Source organism: Podarcis pityusensis (genome assembly GCF_964106645.2).
Source record: "Podarcis pityusensis genome assembly, chromosome: 2".
Lineage (NCBI taxonomy): Eukaryota > Metazoa > Chordata > Lepidosauria > Squamata > Lacertidae > Podarcis > Podarcis pityusensis.
The window spans coordinates 76,817,824-76,831,207 of NC_138029.1; the positions used below are offsets into that span (position 1 = coordinate 76,817,824).

The 13,384-nt window shown below is 43.8% G+C and overlaps 1 protein-coding gene across 2 annotated transcripts in view; it reads right to left on the bottom strand.

Annotated features, from left to right (window-relative positions):
• Window positions 1–13,384, bottom strand: part of LOC308471407 (store-operated calcium entry regulator STIMATE-like) — a 31,443-nt gene that overhangs the window by 16,535 nt on the left and 1,524 nt on the right. For both annotated transcript variants that reach the window (XM_080995398.1, XM_080995397.1), the window contains exon 2: window positions 1,604–1,652. In XM_080995398.1, the coding sequence (XP_080851524.1) occupies window positions 1,604–1,652 (49 nt within the window). The remainder of the gene's footprint in view (window positions 1–1,603; window positions 1,653–13,384) is intronic.

A 13,384-nucleotide genomic window follows, 5' to 3' on the forward strand; every position in this document is an offset into this window, starting at 1 on the left:
AAACAGTTACATATTCCAACAGGGGAAGGCTCTGGAGAGTATAGAGCAGAGCCAGTGAGGGCCGGAAAGAGTCCTGGGGGGCTGCATTTTGCCTCAACCATGAGAAGCCCCATCACTTTTTTAATTTCCTGCATGCCTGGCAAAGTCCAGGCTAGCAAATTCACAAGTATAACTTGACTGGGTGAGAGGGAATGAAGTGCAAGTGCTCTTCATTCATAAGGGTCATTAGCAGGCAAGTTTCATTTTTTATTAGACATTCCAATATATTCCTCTGTTTTCTAGACCCGTGTGTCAAACTTAAATAAGCTGGAGAGCGAAATTTCCTATCTAACAGATGCCCGGGTTCACTCAAAATTATGGAGCTGATGGGCTTAGCCAGCCCCAATTTGCCTCCTTTCCATGTCTTGTTTTCTCCAAACCCCTCATGAGCACCACCACTGCCTCAAGCCGCCAGCTGCCAGCTCTTCTCTTCTCTGCCAGTAAGCCTCATTCCCATACACTCCACCTTTCCCTCCATTCCTGCCAGCTGAACTTCCCTTGTCACTTAAGTCTCTGCAGGCCAGCACCCATCCCATACCTCTCTGGATTGGCTACCGATACTGGACAACAGTTCTCTGCACTTCTGTTTCCACACACCTTGACCCCTGCACTGGTAGTTTATGTGGCTAATTTACTTGACGGTAAATCGAACCTCCCTAAGTGATTTGCAAAAATGAAAAAAATTGAAAAACTGTCAATAAAGGGTCAAGTTTAAAACACATTATTTAAGACAAATAAAAATATAATTAAAATCGACTGTAAGCTAAAAACAGATCAAAACACCTGCCAACTCTTGCCTGCCTGGGTAGGACGGCCCGAGCAAAAATGTTTCTAGCAGGCACTGAAAAGTGTACACGGAGCAATCTGATGTCAATAGGCAGCCAGTTCCTAATCTGGGAGAGACAGGAAGAAACAGCCAATGCTAAATAAATCCTGCTAAGGGCACTGACTTTCAAACTCAGAAGATTTGTCTGCAGTATGAGAAAGATGTCACGGGCAATTAAAACTGATGGGAGTATGCAGAAATGGTGGAATTTACTGGAAGAATAAGAAACCAAGAAGAGAGACTTTTTAAAAACAGATTGGGGAAAATTTATTGACTATCTGAAGATGTAAACAACTTAAAACATTAGCAGAATAAATACGTGCACTAAGAAATAAGGGAAAGGGAATACAAAGGGGAAATCAGTGAATAGGCTTGAGCTGGATATACAGTAACAAAAAGATATACACTAAGGAACCACAGAAAGGAGGGGAGGGGAAGTCGAGGGAAATGCAGATTGATTATGTACTTTGCTCTAGCAAACAGGTTTTAAATTTAAATTGATTTAAATTTCAAAATGACCTGCTGCTCCTGCAGTTTGATATTATTTGCCCCAGGTTTGCCTGGCACAGGAAGACCCTGTAACGCAACTACAATCTTCTTTAAAAAGGACACAGAATCGTAATCTGATGCACAGTAGTCAGGTTGCAACTGCCCGTCCTTTGTAATGTATCGCCCAAGGTCCATGAGCTGAACATCTAGGAAAGGTAAGGCACTCTAGGAACAATACAAAACACTTACCAAATTCTCCAAGGACGCCTTTCATGCTTTGGTTCTCTGAAGCGTTTCACTGAAAAGAGAATTGAAGATAATCAGTGGACTGGCAAAGCTGTACCAACTAAAGTCCTCCACCCCGTTCAGCTGAATCTGCATGCAAAGTTGCTCATGAATAGTAGGGTAGATTTCATACTCACATCTTATTAAATCTAGACCACTATATTCAAGAGCAAACTGCAATCGACCTCTCTGAACACTCTTCATAGATTGGCATCTACGTTCAGTTCCAAGGTTTCGTTGGTACTTCTCCACTATATATTTTACCGTCTGGTAACATGCACCCCTTTCTTCTGCCCTCCCCTTTACATTAACGACTTGACTCAAGCAACCCAGTAAATATGATAGCCTTCAAATCCAGAGTTGCACAGCTCATTTAGGGCAGTGCAAAATTGCTGAACTAAGTCATTCTTGTTAAAAAAACAAACAAGGAAATACTTAGGTAATTTAAAACGACTGAACAATTTAAGGCCATTTGCCAAGAGAGAAATGGAAAGGTCACAATAAAAGCTAAAACAAAGGCAGTGTACTTATTGCTTGAAGTGGTTTGTTCGTTTTATTGGGGACATGCGACCATTATGGTTATAGCTTGAAATAGTAGCATGAAAATGAGAGCAGTGAACTCAACTTGCTTTGCAAGTGAAAGCCTAGGGAGAAGAAAGATTTGCCTTAATGCTATTTTCCACCAGCTTAGAAATACTGTCAGTTTACGTTAGCTTACCAAAATACAAGCTACAATTAGGCAACTATAACTCATGCTACAGTATTAACTTTTACAGTTAAAAAAGGTAATCTAGGTAATTCAGAGTCCTCATGCTCCTTACAACAGAAGGGAATTAAGGAAAGGATGAGGAATTTGTGCAGCTAGCTCTTTAAAACAAAAAAGAGAGAATTGCAGGGGTGAATGGTTTCCTTGAGCTATATATGGAGATAAATACTGCAATTAAAAGCGGAAAGCGCCAGTAAACAATGATGAAAAGCCAACATGCAAGGAATTGCACAACAGCTTGACAGAATGCAAGGTTACACAGAAACAAAGGCAACACATCCCACTGCATAATTATACTTTGCCTCTTGTAACAGGCCAAAGGTGGGTATGGAAGCTGTATACCAGGGGCAACCAAAGTGGTGACTTCCAGAAGTTGTTTCGACTACAACTCCTAGCATCCTTGATTATTGGCTAGCTTGCCTGGAGCTGATGGGAATTAGGGTCCATCATCACATGGAGGGCAGCAGGCCATAAAGGAAAACAACAAGTTGCACGCCCTTATGAAACAACCATTTTTGTGGCAGCATTTATTAAGATGCCATAATAAAATATGGGTCAAATTTCTATGGTGGAAGAACCAGCATGAACATGTTATTAAGCAGACATTCTGCAATGAGGATAGAGGAAAAGCGGGTGGTAGAATATTAACTGAGGTGCTGAAGTCATAGCTGTAATGTTTTATCTGGTTCGTTGGCTTTATATGACTGTTTTAGAGACAATTTAAGGTAGTGCTACCTTTCAGAGCTCTCGGGGGTTCAATTATTGAAAAAAGAAAACGTAAGGAACTTCATGATCTGATGAAGTTGGATCTAATGTTCAAGAAGTCTGTGCCACAACAAATCTGTTAGCCTTTAAGGTGGCATGGGGCTTCCTTTTCTTGCCTCCCTCTGAAGCCCATCCCATCACTTGCCCCAAGCATCTGTTCTGGGTGGTTGGAGGACCCTCCAGAGCAGCTCTGGGCAGCGGCGGCAGCGGGGGGGGGGCGGGGAGCATGAAGGCCTCATGAGGAGAAGAGGAAGGGGAAGCCCTGCTGGATGAATGCAGATCTGCTACCAGCAGCTGCTTACATCTTACAGAAGGATCTAGAAGGTCTTCCGACTTTGGGGACAGGTTGCCAAAGGATGCACTGGAAGGGGGGGGGGGGCTGAAAAAAAGACACACAGAGGCAGTGCAAACGGCCTTTTGGATTCTGACTGTGATAAATCTGCCTAGGAAGTGATTAAATTTAAAATGCTACATCATGTGCAACACTTAGGCCCCCTCCAATTTATCTGTTTATTGATTATTCATCCTGATTTGTTTGCACACAACTTGCACAGAGAGGTTATGTGAGCCCAGACTTTATTGAGAGTATATTCAGATTTGTCTGCAGGAAGGTTACACGACAATGAGGATTCTTTCAGGTTTGTTAGCAGGGAGGGCATATGATTGTTATCCAACTCTTTTCAGTGTTAGGATATTTCCGTTCCACCTTAAAAGGGAGCAGGCTTTGTGAGTCACAGAGTCTGTGTATTTCCTGTTCACAGGAAGTTTATGTTTTGTCTATTGCTTTCGTTTCTCTCTCTGTGCCTGAGACATCAACGCAGGCAGTCATGTTTTCTTTGTTCTGACCAACGCTGAATAAAGTTGTAAATAATGCTCTCCTGCGTGCATCTTTCGCTGTGCGAATTCTGCTGATAGAGCGTGCCCCAGCTCTGGAATGTGGCAAGCTATTTCTGGAGCTCGTGTCGCTAATTGAACGATACTGCGTGTCTACGGGAGATCGATGGATCGCAACGGAGACGGCTTGGGGGCATGATGGCCTTTGTCTCCCTGGCAGTATCCCAACAACAGGTTATGGGCCCAGATTCACGGCACTTATAGGAGAGTAAGACTGCAAAAGACTGCGTTGAGGTATGTGGAAAAGTCAAGGCTTTTCTGATGCCGCGGCAGAGTGTCTTTGATGTCCGGCTGGCTTAATTGGCCTGGGAACCGCGCCAGAGGCTTCGTGATTTATGAGCTGCCGAGATAAGAAGTTTTGAAGGCATAAAGGCTCACGGCTCAAGTAAAAGCCTGGAATGGAGTTTTTCCAAGCCTCTGAAGGCACTGAGTGCCCAAAGTTAAATCGGCACAATTATGAGACTTGGGCAAGTTGCTGTGAGAGCTTGCTACGACAGTTTGGAGTGTGGAATACTGTGTGTGAAGCCCCTCCAGTTCCTCTGACAGATGGATGGAGGGCCCAAGATTCACGGGCCATAGACATAATTGTCTTGTCCGTCTCTCTGGAGGAAATTGCTATGCTAGCTGGCAAGACGACTGCACGTCAGATGTGGAATGCTTTGAAGGTAGCCCATCTGCCGGTCATCCCAGCCCAGAGTTTGACTGCATCGGAGGTCCTGGCTGTTTCCCAGAATGAAAATGTTTGCAGGGATGCCGAGGGCACCGGCTGCAAGCTGCAGGGGGAGCTGACTGTGATGTCATCCCAGGCAGCATTCCAGCCTCCAGGGGGAGCCAAGGAGTCGGCAGCTGAGAGCTCTGATTCCCATGAGAGCCAAGGTCATCGTCTTTGCAGAGGCTGGAAGGCCAGAAGTAAACAGAGACAGAAGCCAGCAGATGGCCCGAAGCAGAAGGGGGGGTGAAGAGCCCACGCCAGTGGAAAACAAGGTTTCGTTTGCTGGCAATGCTTCACCAAAGGCCAAAGGCAAGTTTGATGGCCAGGAGCAGGGGGGCAAGCAGCAGAAGCCCAAGCCTGTGGAAAACAAGGTTTTGCTTGCTGTAAAAGCTGCTCCAAAGGCCAAAGCCAGATTTATTGTTGATTCGGGATGCACCCGCCATCTGGCAAAAGATAAGCATCTGTTTATCTCCTTCACACCTCAAGACGGAGAGATCCACCAGGCTGATGGAAAGACGTTGTGAATCGCAGAAGAAGGGACTGTAAAACTGGCAAGTCTGCACACAACCATCAAAGATGTACTTTATGTTCCAGGTGCTGCAATTTGCTCAGTGTCCCACAGCTGACTGGGCGTGGCTTTGAGATTTTCTTCAAGAGGAGCGTCTGTGTCATCAGGAAAGGCAAAGAGGACATTTTGCATGCAAAGTTTGTAGATGGTTCTGTATAATTTATGATGACAATGGTGCTGCTGTGTCAAATGTTGATTCTTGTTGTGTTGCACAAACTAACAAAGTTCTTCATGCAGGATGCATTCACGAGGCACACAGAAGGTTTGCTCACATGTCTTGGCAGGCACTGGCCAAGATGCCTGAGTTGGTTCAGGGTTTGAATATCAAGCCCTGTAAGTATCACATGAAATGTGTATCTTGTGCAGAGAACAAGGTGAAGGTTGTTCCAAAAGGCAAGGAGTCTAGCAGGCAGGCTTCCAAACCCTACCAGCTAGTCCACGCAGACCTGGTTGGTCCACTTGCGCCCTCTTTGGGTGAAGCAAGGTACTTCATGGTTCTAATTGATTCTTTTTCCAGGTACATTCATGTGTTTATGCTCGAGCACAAATCGCAAGTGTTTCCTAGGTTCAAGGCATTCTGTGCTTGGTTGGAGAATGTTCGCAGTAAATGTATCGGCTGTCTCTTTACTGATCGGGGCGGGGAATTCACTTCTCAGCAGTTTGAAGCTTTCCTGACTGACTTGTCAACGCCTAGATTGCCATGGATGAATGGGCTTGCTGAGCGAGCAAATCAGACTTTGCTTCAAGGCCTAAAAACCTTGTTGCATGATGCCAAACTCCCTGAGAAGTATTGGGGGGAGGCTTTGTCAACGTTTGTTTATTCCTATAACAGGAGACTGTCATCACCTATTGGTTGTACTCCCTATGAGAAGATGTTTGGTAAGAAACCTTATGTCAAGCACATGAGAATCTTTGGTTCTGACGTGGGTACACACCCCACAGAGCAAGCTTGGGAAGCGTGGGGCACATGGTTTGTTCATGGGGTACGAAAAAGGTTCATACAGGGTATGGATGACTGACTCTAAGTCCATTAAGTTCACAAAGAGTGTTGTGTACAATCCTAAGTGGGGGGAAAATGTGGGAATTTTCCAGAGTTACCCAGAGGAAGATGAAGGTGGTGTGAAAAAAGCAGATGATGTTGAGGTAGAAGAGGAAGCTGAGGATGAGGATGATGATCAGAGTTCGGATTCCAGCTCAGTGGGCGGCGCTGCTGCTGGTGTCAGCGACAGTGATGACACAGCAGACTACAAGAGCGCAAAGGCCTCAGTCAGACCATCTGATGCGTCTGACAATGAACTGGAAGAACCACTGTTCACCATTGGCCACTTTTCTCCTAAAAAGGAGGAGATGAGTCTAGAAGACTTGCATCTAGTACGCAGGTCTGAAAGGGCCACCAAAGGCAGATCTCCAAAGAGATTTGCTGATGAGTTTGCTAAGACAGCAACTGCTGTTCTTAGTAGCTCAGAGAAGGTGCTGAGCCTTGGCTAAATGCCATGAAGGCTGAAGTTGATTCCTTGAATAGGAACCAAACTTGGGAACTGGTACCGGTAGTCCCAGGAATGAGACTGGTTGGCAGCAAATGGGTCTTCAAGGCCAAGACAGACCAGAATGGCAAGGTTGTCAGACACAAAGCCAGATTGGTTGCCAGAGGTTTTTCACAGGTACCAGGACAGGATTACCACGAGACCTACTCACCCACCGTCAAGTATGAGAGCATTCGGCTGATGCTCAAGATTGCTGCAGAGGAGAAACTGCATGTTTCCCATCATGACATTAATACAGCTTTTTTGTACGGGGTTTTGGGGGAGGAGCTGTTTATGCTTCCACCTGATGGAATGCAAATACAGAAGGGAATGGTCTGCAAACTTCGGAAATCCTTATATGGTCTCAAGCAGAGTGCCAGGTGTTGGAACACAAAACTCACTGAGACATTGCTTTCTCTAGGTTTTCACCAGGGCAAAGCTGATCCGTGTGTGTTTGTCAAGGAGGAGGGGCAAAACAAACTGCTGATCTGTTGTCTAAGGTTGTTAACAGAGAACAACTTAAGGTTTATGTACAAAGGTTGCAATTGGGTTGAACCACAGGTACTACAGGTTACACGGAAAGGGGGAGGATATTTCCGTTCCACTTTAAAAGGGAGCAGGCTTTGTGAGTCACAGAGTCTGCGTATTTCCTGTTCATAGGAGGTTTATGTTTTGTCTATTGCTTTCATTTCTCTCTCTGTGCCTGAGACATCAACGCAGGCAGTCATGTTTTCTTTGTTCTGACCAACGCTGAATAAAGTTGTAAATAATGCTCTCCTGCGTGCATCTTTCGCTGTGCGAATTCTGCTGATAGAGCGTGCCCCAGCTCTGGAATGTGGCAAGCTATTTCTGGAGCTCATGTCACTAATTGAATGATACTGCGTGTCTACGGGAGATCGATGGATCGCAACGGAGACGGCTTGGGGGCATGATGGCCTTTGTCTCCCTGGCAGTATCCCAACATTCAGCACATGTCCTTGTTACTTTCCTAACTGCAAAAGTCTCTATTTTAGACAAACAACAACAACAACAACGTGGATTTGTTGTGCCAGAGCGCTTTAATCCACTTTAACTGCGCAAACCGAAACCTACAGTATGCAGTTGGATTCTTCCTGCAAAATACTGGTAGTGACCAGACAGTATTTTCACAATGGATTTTTAAAATGGCTAATTTTGAAGCACGGTATCAATTCACTGGCAGACACTAAAAAATGCTGTTTGCATACAGAGCACCAGAATTCTTCAAAGTAGTAAGAGGAAATTGAAGTTGAGATTTGCCAACTGGCAAACTGTAGGCTGTCAACTGAAAAGGAATTAGAAAATATAATCTGCAAGTTGGAAAAGATTCTCTTTTTCCCCCCTGGAGAGAACAAACATTGAGTCTATTCCAGCTCTCTAATGCTGCTTCATTTGGAGAAAAGAATCCAAGAAAATTGCAGAAAGCTGTTTAAAGAGACACCAGCTTGCAATACATCTAGCAGGAAACTGATAGCATAAAGTCCTGGAAATGCGGGGGGGTGGGGGAGTCTCCAGAACAGTAACAAGGATCAGCCAGGAGATTACACTTTTCACTATCATGCACTTAAGCCATTTCTTTAATTGGCATATGTTTTCTATAATTTGAACAAGGCAAAGCTTTTTATTACTCATTAAGCCCTAAATGGCTTGGGAGCAGATGATCTAAATGACCGCCCTCCCTCCTTGCACCAACCTGCTCATGCTCCACTGTCAACATCTAAGGTCTTGCTCTGTGTTTCACCACCTTGGGAGGTGTGCTTGGCAGGGACAAGAGAGCAAGACTTCTCAGCAGAGCAGCCAGATTGTGAGAAACGCCTTCCCAAAAGAGGTTGCCCCCCCTCTTGAAATTTAGGAAGGCAGCAAAAACATATCCCACTGTGCCTTTGATATATTTTTAAATATCACTGTTGCTTTATGGTCCTCTTATGCTGCATTTTATTTCTTAAACTGATATGATTTATTTAACCACACTCCTCTGGCACACCCTAAGGACTGAGTCTTTAAAAAACGAAGCACAATTGAAAGCGGAGACAAGAGATGTGCTGCTCCTTGTTTATCTATTTGCTATGTAACATAAAAAACCTTAATAAAACTTGTTTTTTAAAAAATGAGGCACAAATGGGTTGCAGCTTCCTAAAATGGGTACACCATCACCTTTTTAGTTTAGAAAAATTACTTCAGAGTGAAGGGAGACAGGTCTTATAATATAAAGAAGGGTATGCAGAAGGATTTTTCTCTTTCTTTTAGAACCCTGGTCCCCCAATGAAGTGACTGGCGCCTAAATTCAGAAAAAAAAAACCCTAAGGGAATTATTCCTCACAACACATAGTCAACTTATGAAAAATGACTGTCATAGACTACAGTGATGGCAAATGGTTTTATGGTAATCAGATCCCCCCTATGCATATTTGACCATCAATGCTATTAAACAGTGATAGCTACAACACAGTTCTGTGCCAAAAGGGAGTAAGCCTCTGAACAATAGAAGCTGATGGACAAGAAATGGAGGAAGTTTTTTGCCTTGAAATTCTGCTTATAAGCCCTTGGCTTACCACTGTGAAAAACATGATGCAGGATCTCTTGGACTGATCTAGCATAGCTCTTACAGTCAGCCCTAAATATAAATATAAAACATGTGAATCAACTTTTACTGGTAATGTCAACGATGTAGATGTGTTTAAAGCAGCCTTCCTCTGGTGTTCTCTCCCCCCATGTTTGAACTACAATTCCCATCATTCTTGATCTTTGGCCATGTCGGCTAGAGCCAATAAGATGTAGAGTCCAAAACTTCTCCAGATTGGGTACCAGACCGAGGAAGGACAATTCAAAGGTTTCCAGGATTTGCTATGGTTTTGAAACATCTAGAAGACAGTAGGAATGGTAAGGTCAACACAAGCAAAAAGCAACAAATTTGAGGCCATAAATACTAGTTACTGGATTTTATTTTCCCACTTTGACATAATTACTATGAAGTGCTTTAAAACATTTCTAGCTTTAGGCACAGAAAGAGTCACCAGATCTAGGGTGATCTCGGTAACCAGGCAGATTTTTGTTCTCCTATCCCCTCCAGTGAGAGAGACAGGATCTCTTCCCAGCCCAGCTGTGTGGGATAAGCTCCTGTTTTGAGTCGAGGACACGCCACCCGCAAAGGAGTATAATACGACACAAAGACACAATATTTTAGGTTAATGGGCAAAATTAGGCCACAACTTTTGTTGGTTACAGCATGTGAGTAGTATTAGCTTAGGCATTGGATGAAACAGCAATACAAGACTCCACTCCGCACAGCCGGGAGTGGAGGGTTATCAGGGTTAACAACCAATGGGAGGAGCTTGTTGATGCAAATACAAGTGGAAGCTCCCCCATGACGTCACCAGGCCTCGTGCCATGGCCCTAGCCACCAGCAGGGCATCAGACAGGATCCACAACTGCCGGATTCCTTTAATGGAATACCCCAAAGAGGAGGGGTAGATGATGGCCCATACCCAATCCTCCAACACAGCACACATATTCCAATGCCTAACCGCCAATACCAGAAAGTTGTGACGAATTGCTACAAGGTAGGCGAAAAAACTAAGAGGCTGGTGCCAATTTGCCAAATGGATAAAAAAGTCCTACCAGGCCCCTTGGGCAACCAACCGAAGTCCATAGCAAGGTCAATATGCAAAAGAAGCTGACCTAAGAGGGAAGGAGGGCGGGAGATCCAAAGAAAGCAGGAACAGACTGGGAGCTGAGAGCTGCTGCGGTTGTTTAAATGCGGCTAGCCCCGCCCACCAGCCGGCCCTATTGGTCAGCTGGAAGGCTTGGCCACGGCAGCAGAAGCAATCAGGAGCAGGGAGCTGAGTTTGCCTCCCTGCCCCAGCAGGAAGCTGCTCCCGCTCACAACCCCTCCCCTCTGGGGAGAGGAGAGGCCTTCTCTTGCACAACCAAAAAGAGGGATGTGCAAGAAGCCTCACTGCTTTCTAAGCATCTAGGTTCAGTGCAGAATCAGGAAGAGGCCTCTCCCATTCTCTTCTGTTTCTGAAATCAGTGTTGCATCAGGAATAAGTCCCCTTCTCCCCCATCTCTCCAGGTAAGGAAGAATGGGGGCCTCTCTAACTCTGAAATGAGTAATAATAAAAAAGTACTCCACACTTTTAAAGATATGCACACAATGCGCTACAAAGAACATTTTAATCTGTTACAAGCAGCTGATTAAGAGTTCGAGTTCAATATTCTTAGATGATTTCTAAAAATCTGCTCATGATAGACTAAACAGCCCTTTAAGCATTAAGTTCAAACCCTAAAGAGATTCTGTCTGATTTATGTAATTGTGGCAAGAAGCATCAACACTGCTGATCCCATTTCAGAAAAAGCTGAAAGGTATTTCCAGCAATCTGCTAGATTTGTTTCAGAATTTATCAGCAGCTACCTTGCAACTGAAAAGCAGCTAGAGGCAGAAATAAATTTCCCCCACTTCTATTATTGTATTTCCCCCCACTTTGCTATTTAAATACAACAGTACTTTGTAGTTGGGAGACAAAAGATAAATTTAATTCTTGCCCTTTCTACACCATAAAAGACTCCTGGAGATGCCTCTCCATCTAATAGGATCAAGCATGGTTCCACAGCAGGGGACTTCACAACTGTATTGTGCAGGTACTTTTAAGTGAGACTGTTAAATGATACTGTGATTAATTGGCTTTTGACACACTAAACCGTATTATCATATAGGGCCCCAAGAAAAACTTAAGAGTCTAGCAGTTACTCCAATAAGAAGTTTTTAGACTAGTGCTCCAAGTGATGAATCTGAGATTCAAAGACAAAACTAATTTCCTGTAAGTTTTTGCTAGGGACAAAAACAACCACGCTTACCTCAATCAAATTATCCAACTTGTTTCCTCATTTTGTCACTTTTCTCTTTGAAACTGAAAGAAGTCCCAAATTGTTGGTTGATGGGACCCATCCTAACAGTAAAACCAACTACTCAGGCTTTCCTAAGCAACAAAAAATAGCTTCAGAAATGATAAACAAGTACAGTTAGTATATTTCGTGGTCACTTCCATGTTGGGTGGACTACAATTGTTAGTCATATCCAAAGCTACCTCTGAGGTAAGATCACACTGCCTATAAAGGATGGAGATATTGGGGAAAGGGGACCACTTTGGAGGTGCAGTTTGGAGAATTTCACACGTAAATGACCTTTAAAACCTCCTATAATTATTAAGATCCTCCAGTACGAATAGTATTGATTTCAGTGTTCTGCTGCTCCACAGGCATGGAAAAAGAAAAGGAATAAGCTTGAAAAATCCACAGCCCAATAGACTAAATACTGTATCTTATTTCCTAGCATATCAATCTGAATCTATAAAATTAATCAATATCCCTTATAAAAACTACTTGAAAAAAAATCTATAGCTCTGATATTACACCTGCAAACTCCTTTAGTACCCTTGGGTGTAGCTCATCAGGCCCTGGATATTTGAATTCATTGAAAGTAGCTAGGTGTTCCATTACCACCTCTTTTCCTATCTTGGGCTGCAGCTCCCTCCTTGCATAGTTTACTCTGTTATCATCAGGTTGGGCACTGCTTTCCTTTTGGGTGAAGACAAAGGCAAAGTAAGTGTTGAGCAGTTCCCACTTCTCTCTGTCACTCAACAGCATTTCTCCATCTTCTCCAAGCAAGGGACCTACTACCGGCTTGTTCTTCCTCTTGCTTCAAACACAGCAGAAGAAACCTTTAAATTTATTTTTAACCCCGCTTGCATGTCTGAGTTCAGTCTGAGCTTTGGCTCAGAATGACCTCCTCCCTGCAACTATTTACTACTTGTGTAAATTCTTTTGTGATTTCCCCTTTCTTCCATTTCTTATACATGTTAAATCTCAGCTCATCTGTAAGGTCCTTATGCAGCCACACTTGAGGATCCCAAACAGCAGACCTGGGAAAGGTTTGAAGTCTTTAGACACTCTGGTCTTCAACTGGAGAGTTGGGACCTGCAGTCGAGCATTAGTCTGACATAAGGTGGATCATAAAAGGGGCATCCAATATCCAAATGTATGGCAAAACCACACACACCAAGAGGTCACCAAATATATGTTTGGGCTACAGATGAGTGCCAGAAAATTTGTAAACCTACTTTGCTAAACAGAGAAAAAGTTTACATAATGCTTCTTCCAATGGTGAACAGCCAGCTCATGGGTCTCTATGCAACACTGTGCAAAGGATTAGCACAACACTTTGCAAGACAGATCAGAGTGATAATAAGAGTAGCACTTGAATAGAGAAAATGACTGTCAATGGCATAAAGAATACACATATTGAGAATCAAATATGGGAGGGTTCCAAAATCTGCAACAGAACACCACCTTTATTAAGCCAACCAAAATATGACAAAATAGCATGCAAGTTCTGAACCTTTTTTCACCAGGCTACACACAGGACAAAGGGAACCTGATTGACGTCGGAGGGTGCAACTCTTCTCTGAAGAGCTAAACACAGGCAATAGTGCATAAGCCATTA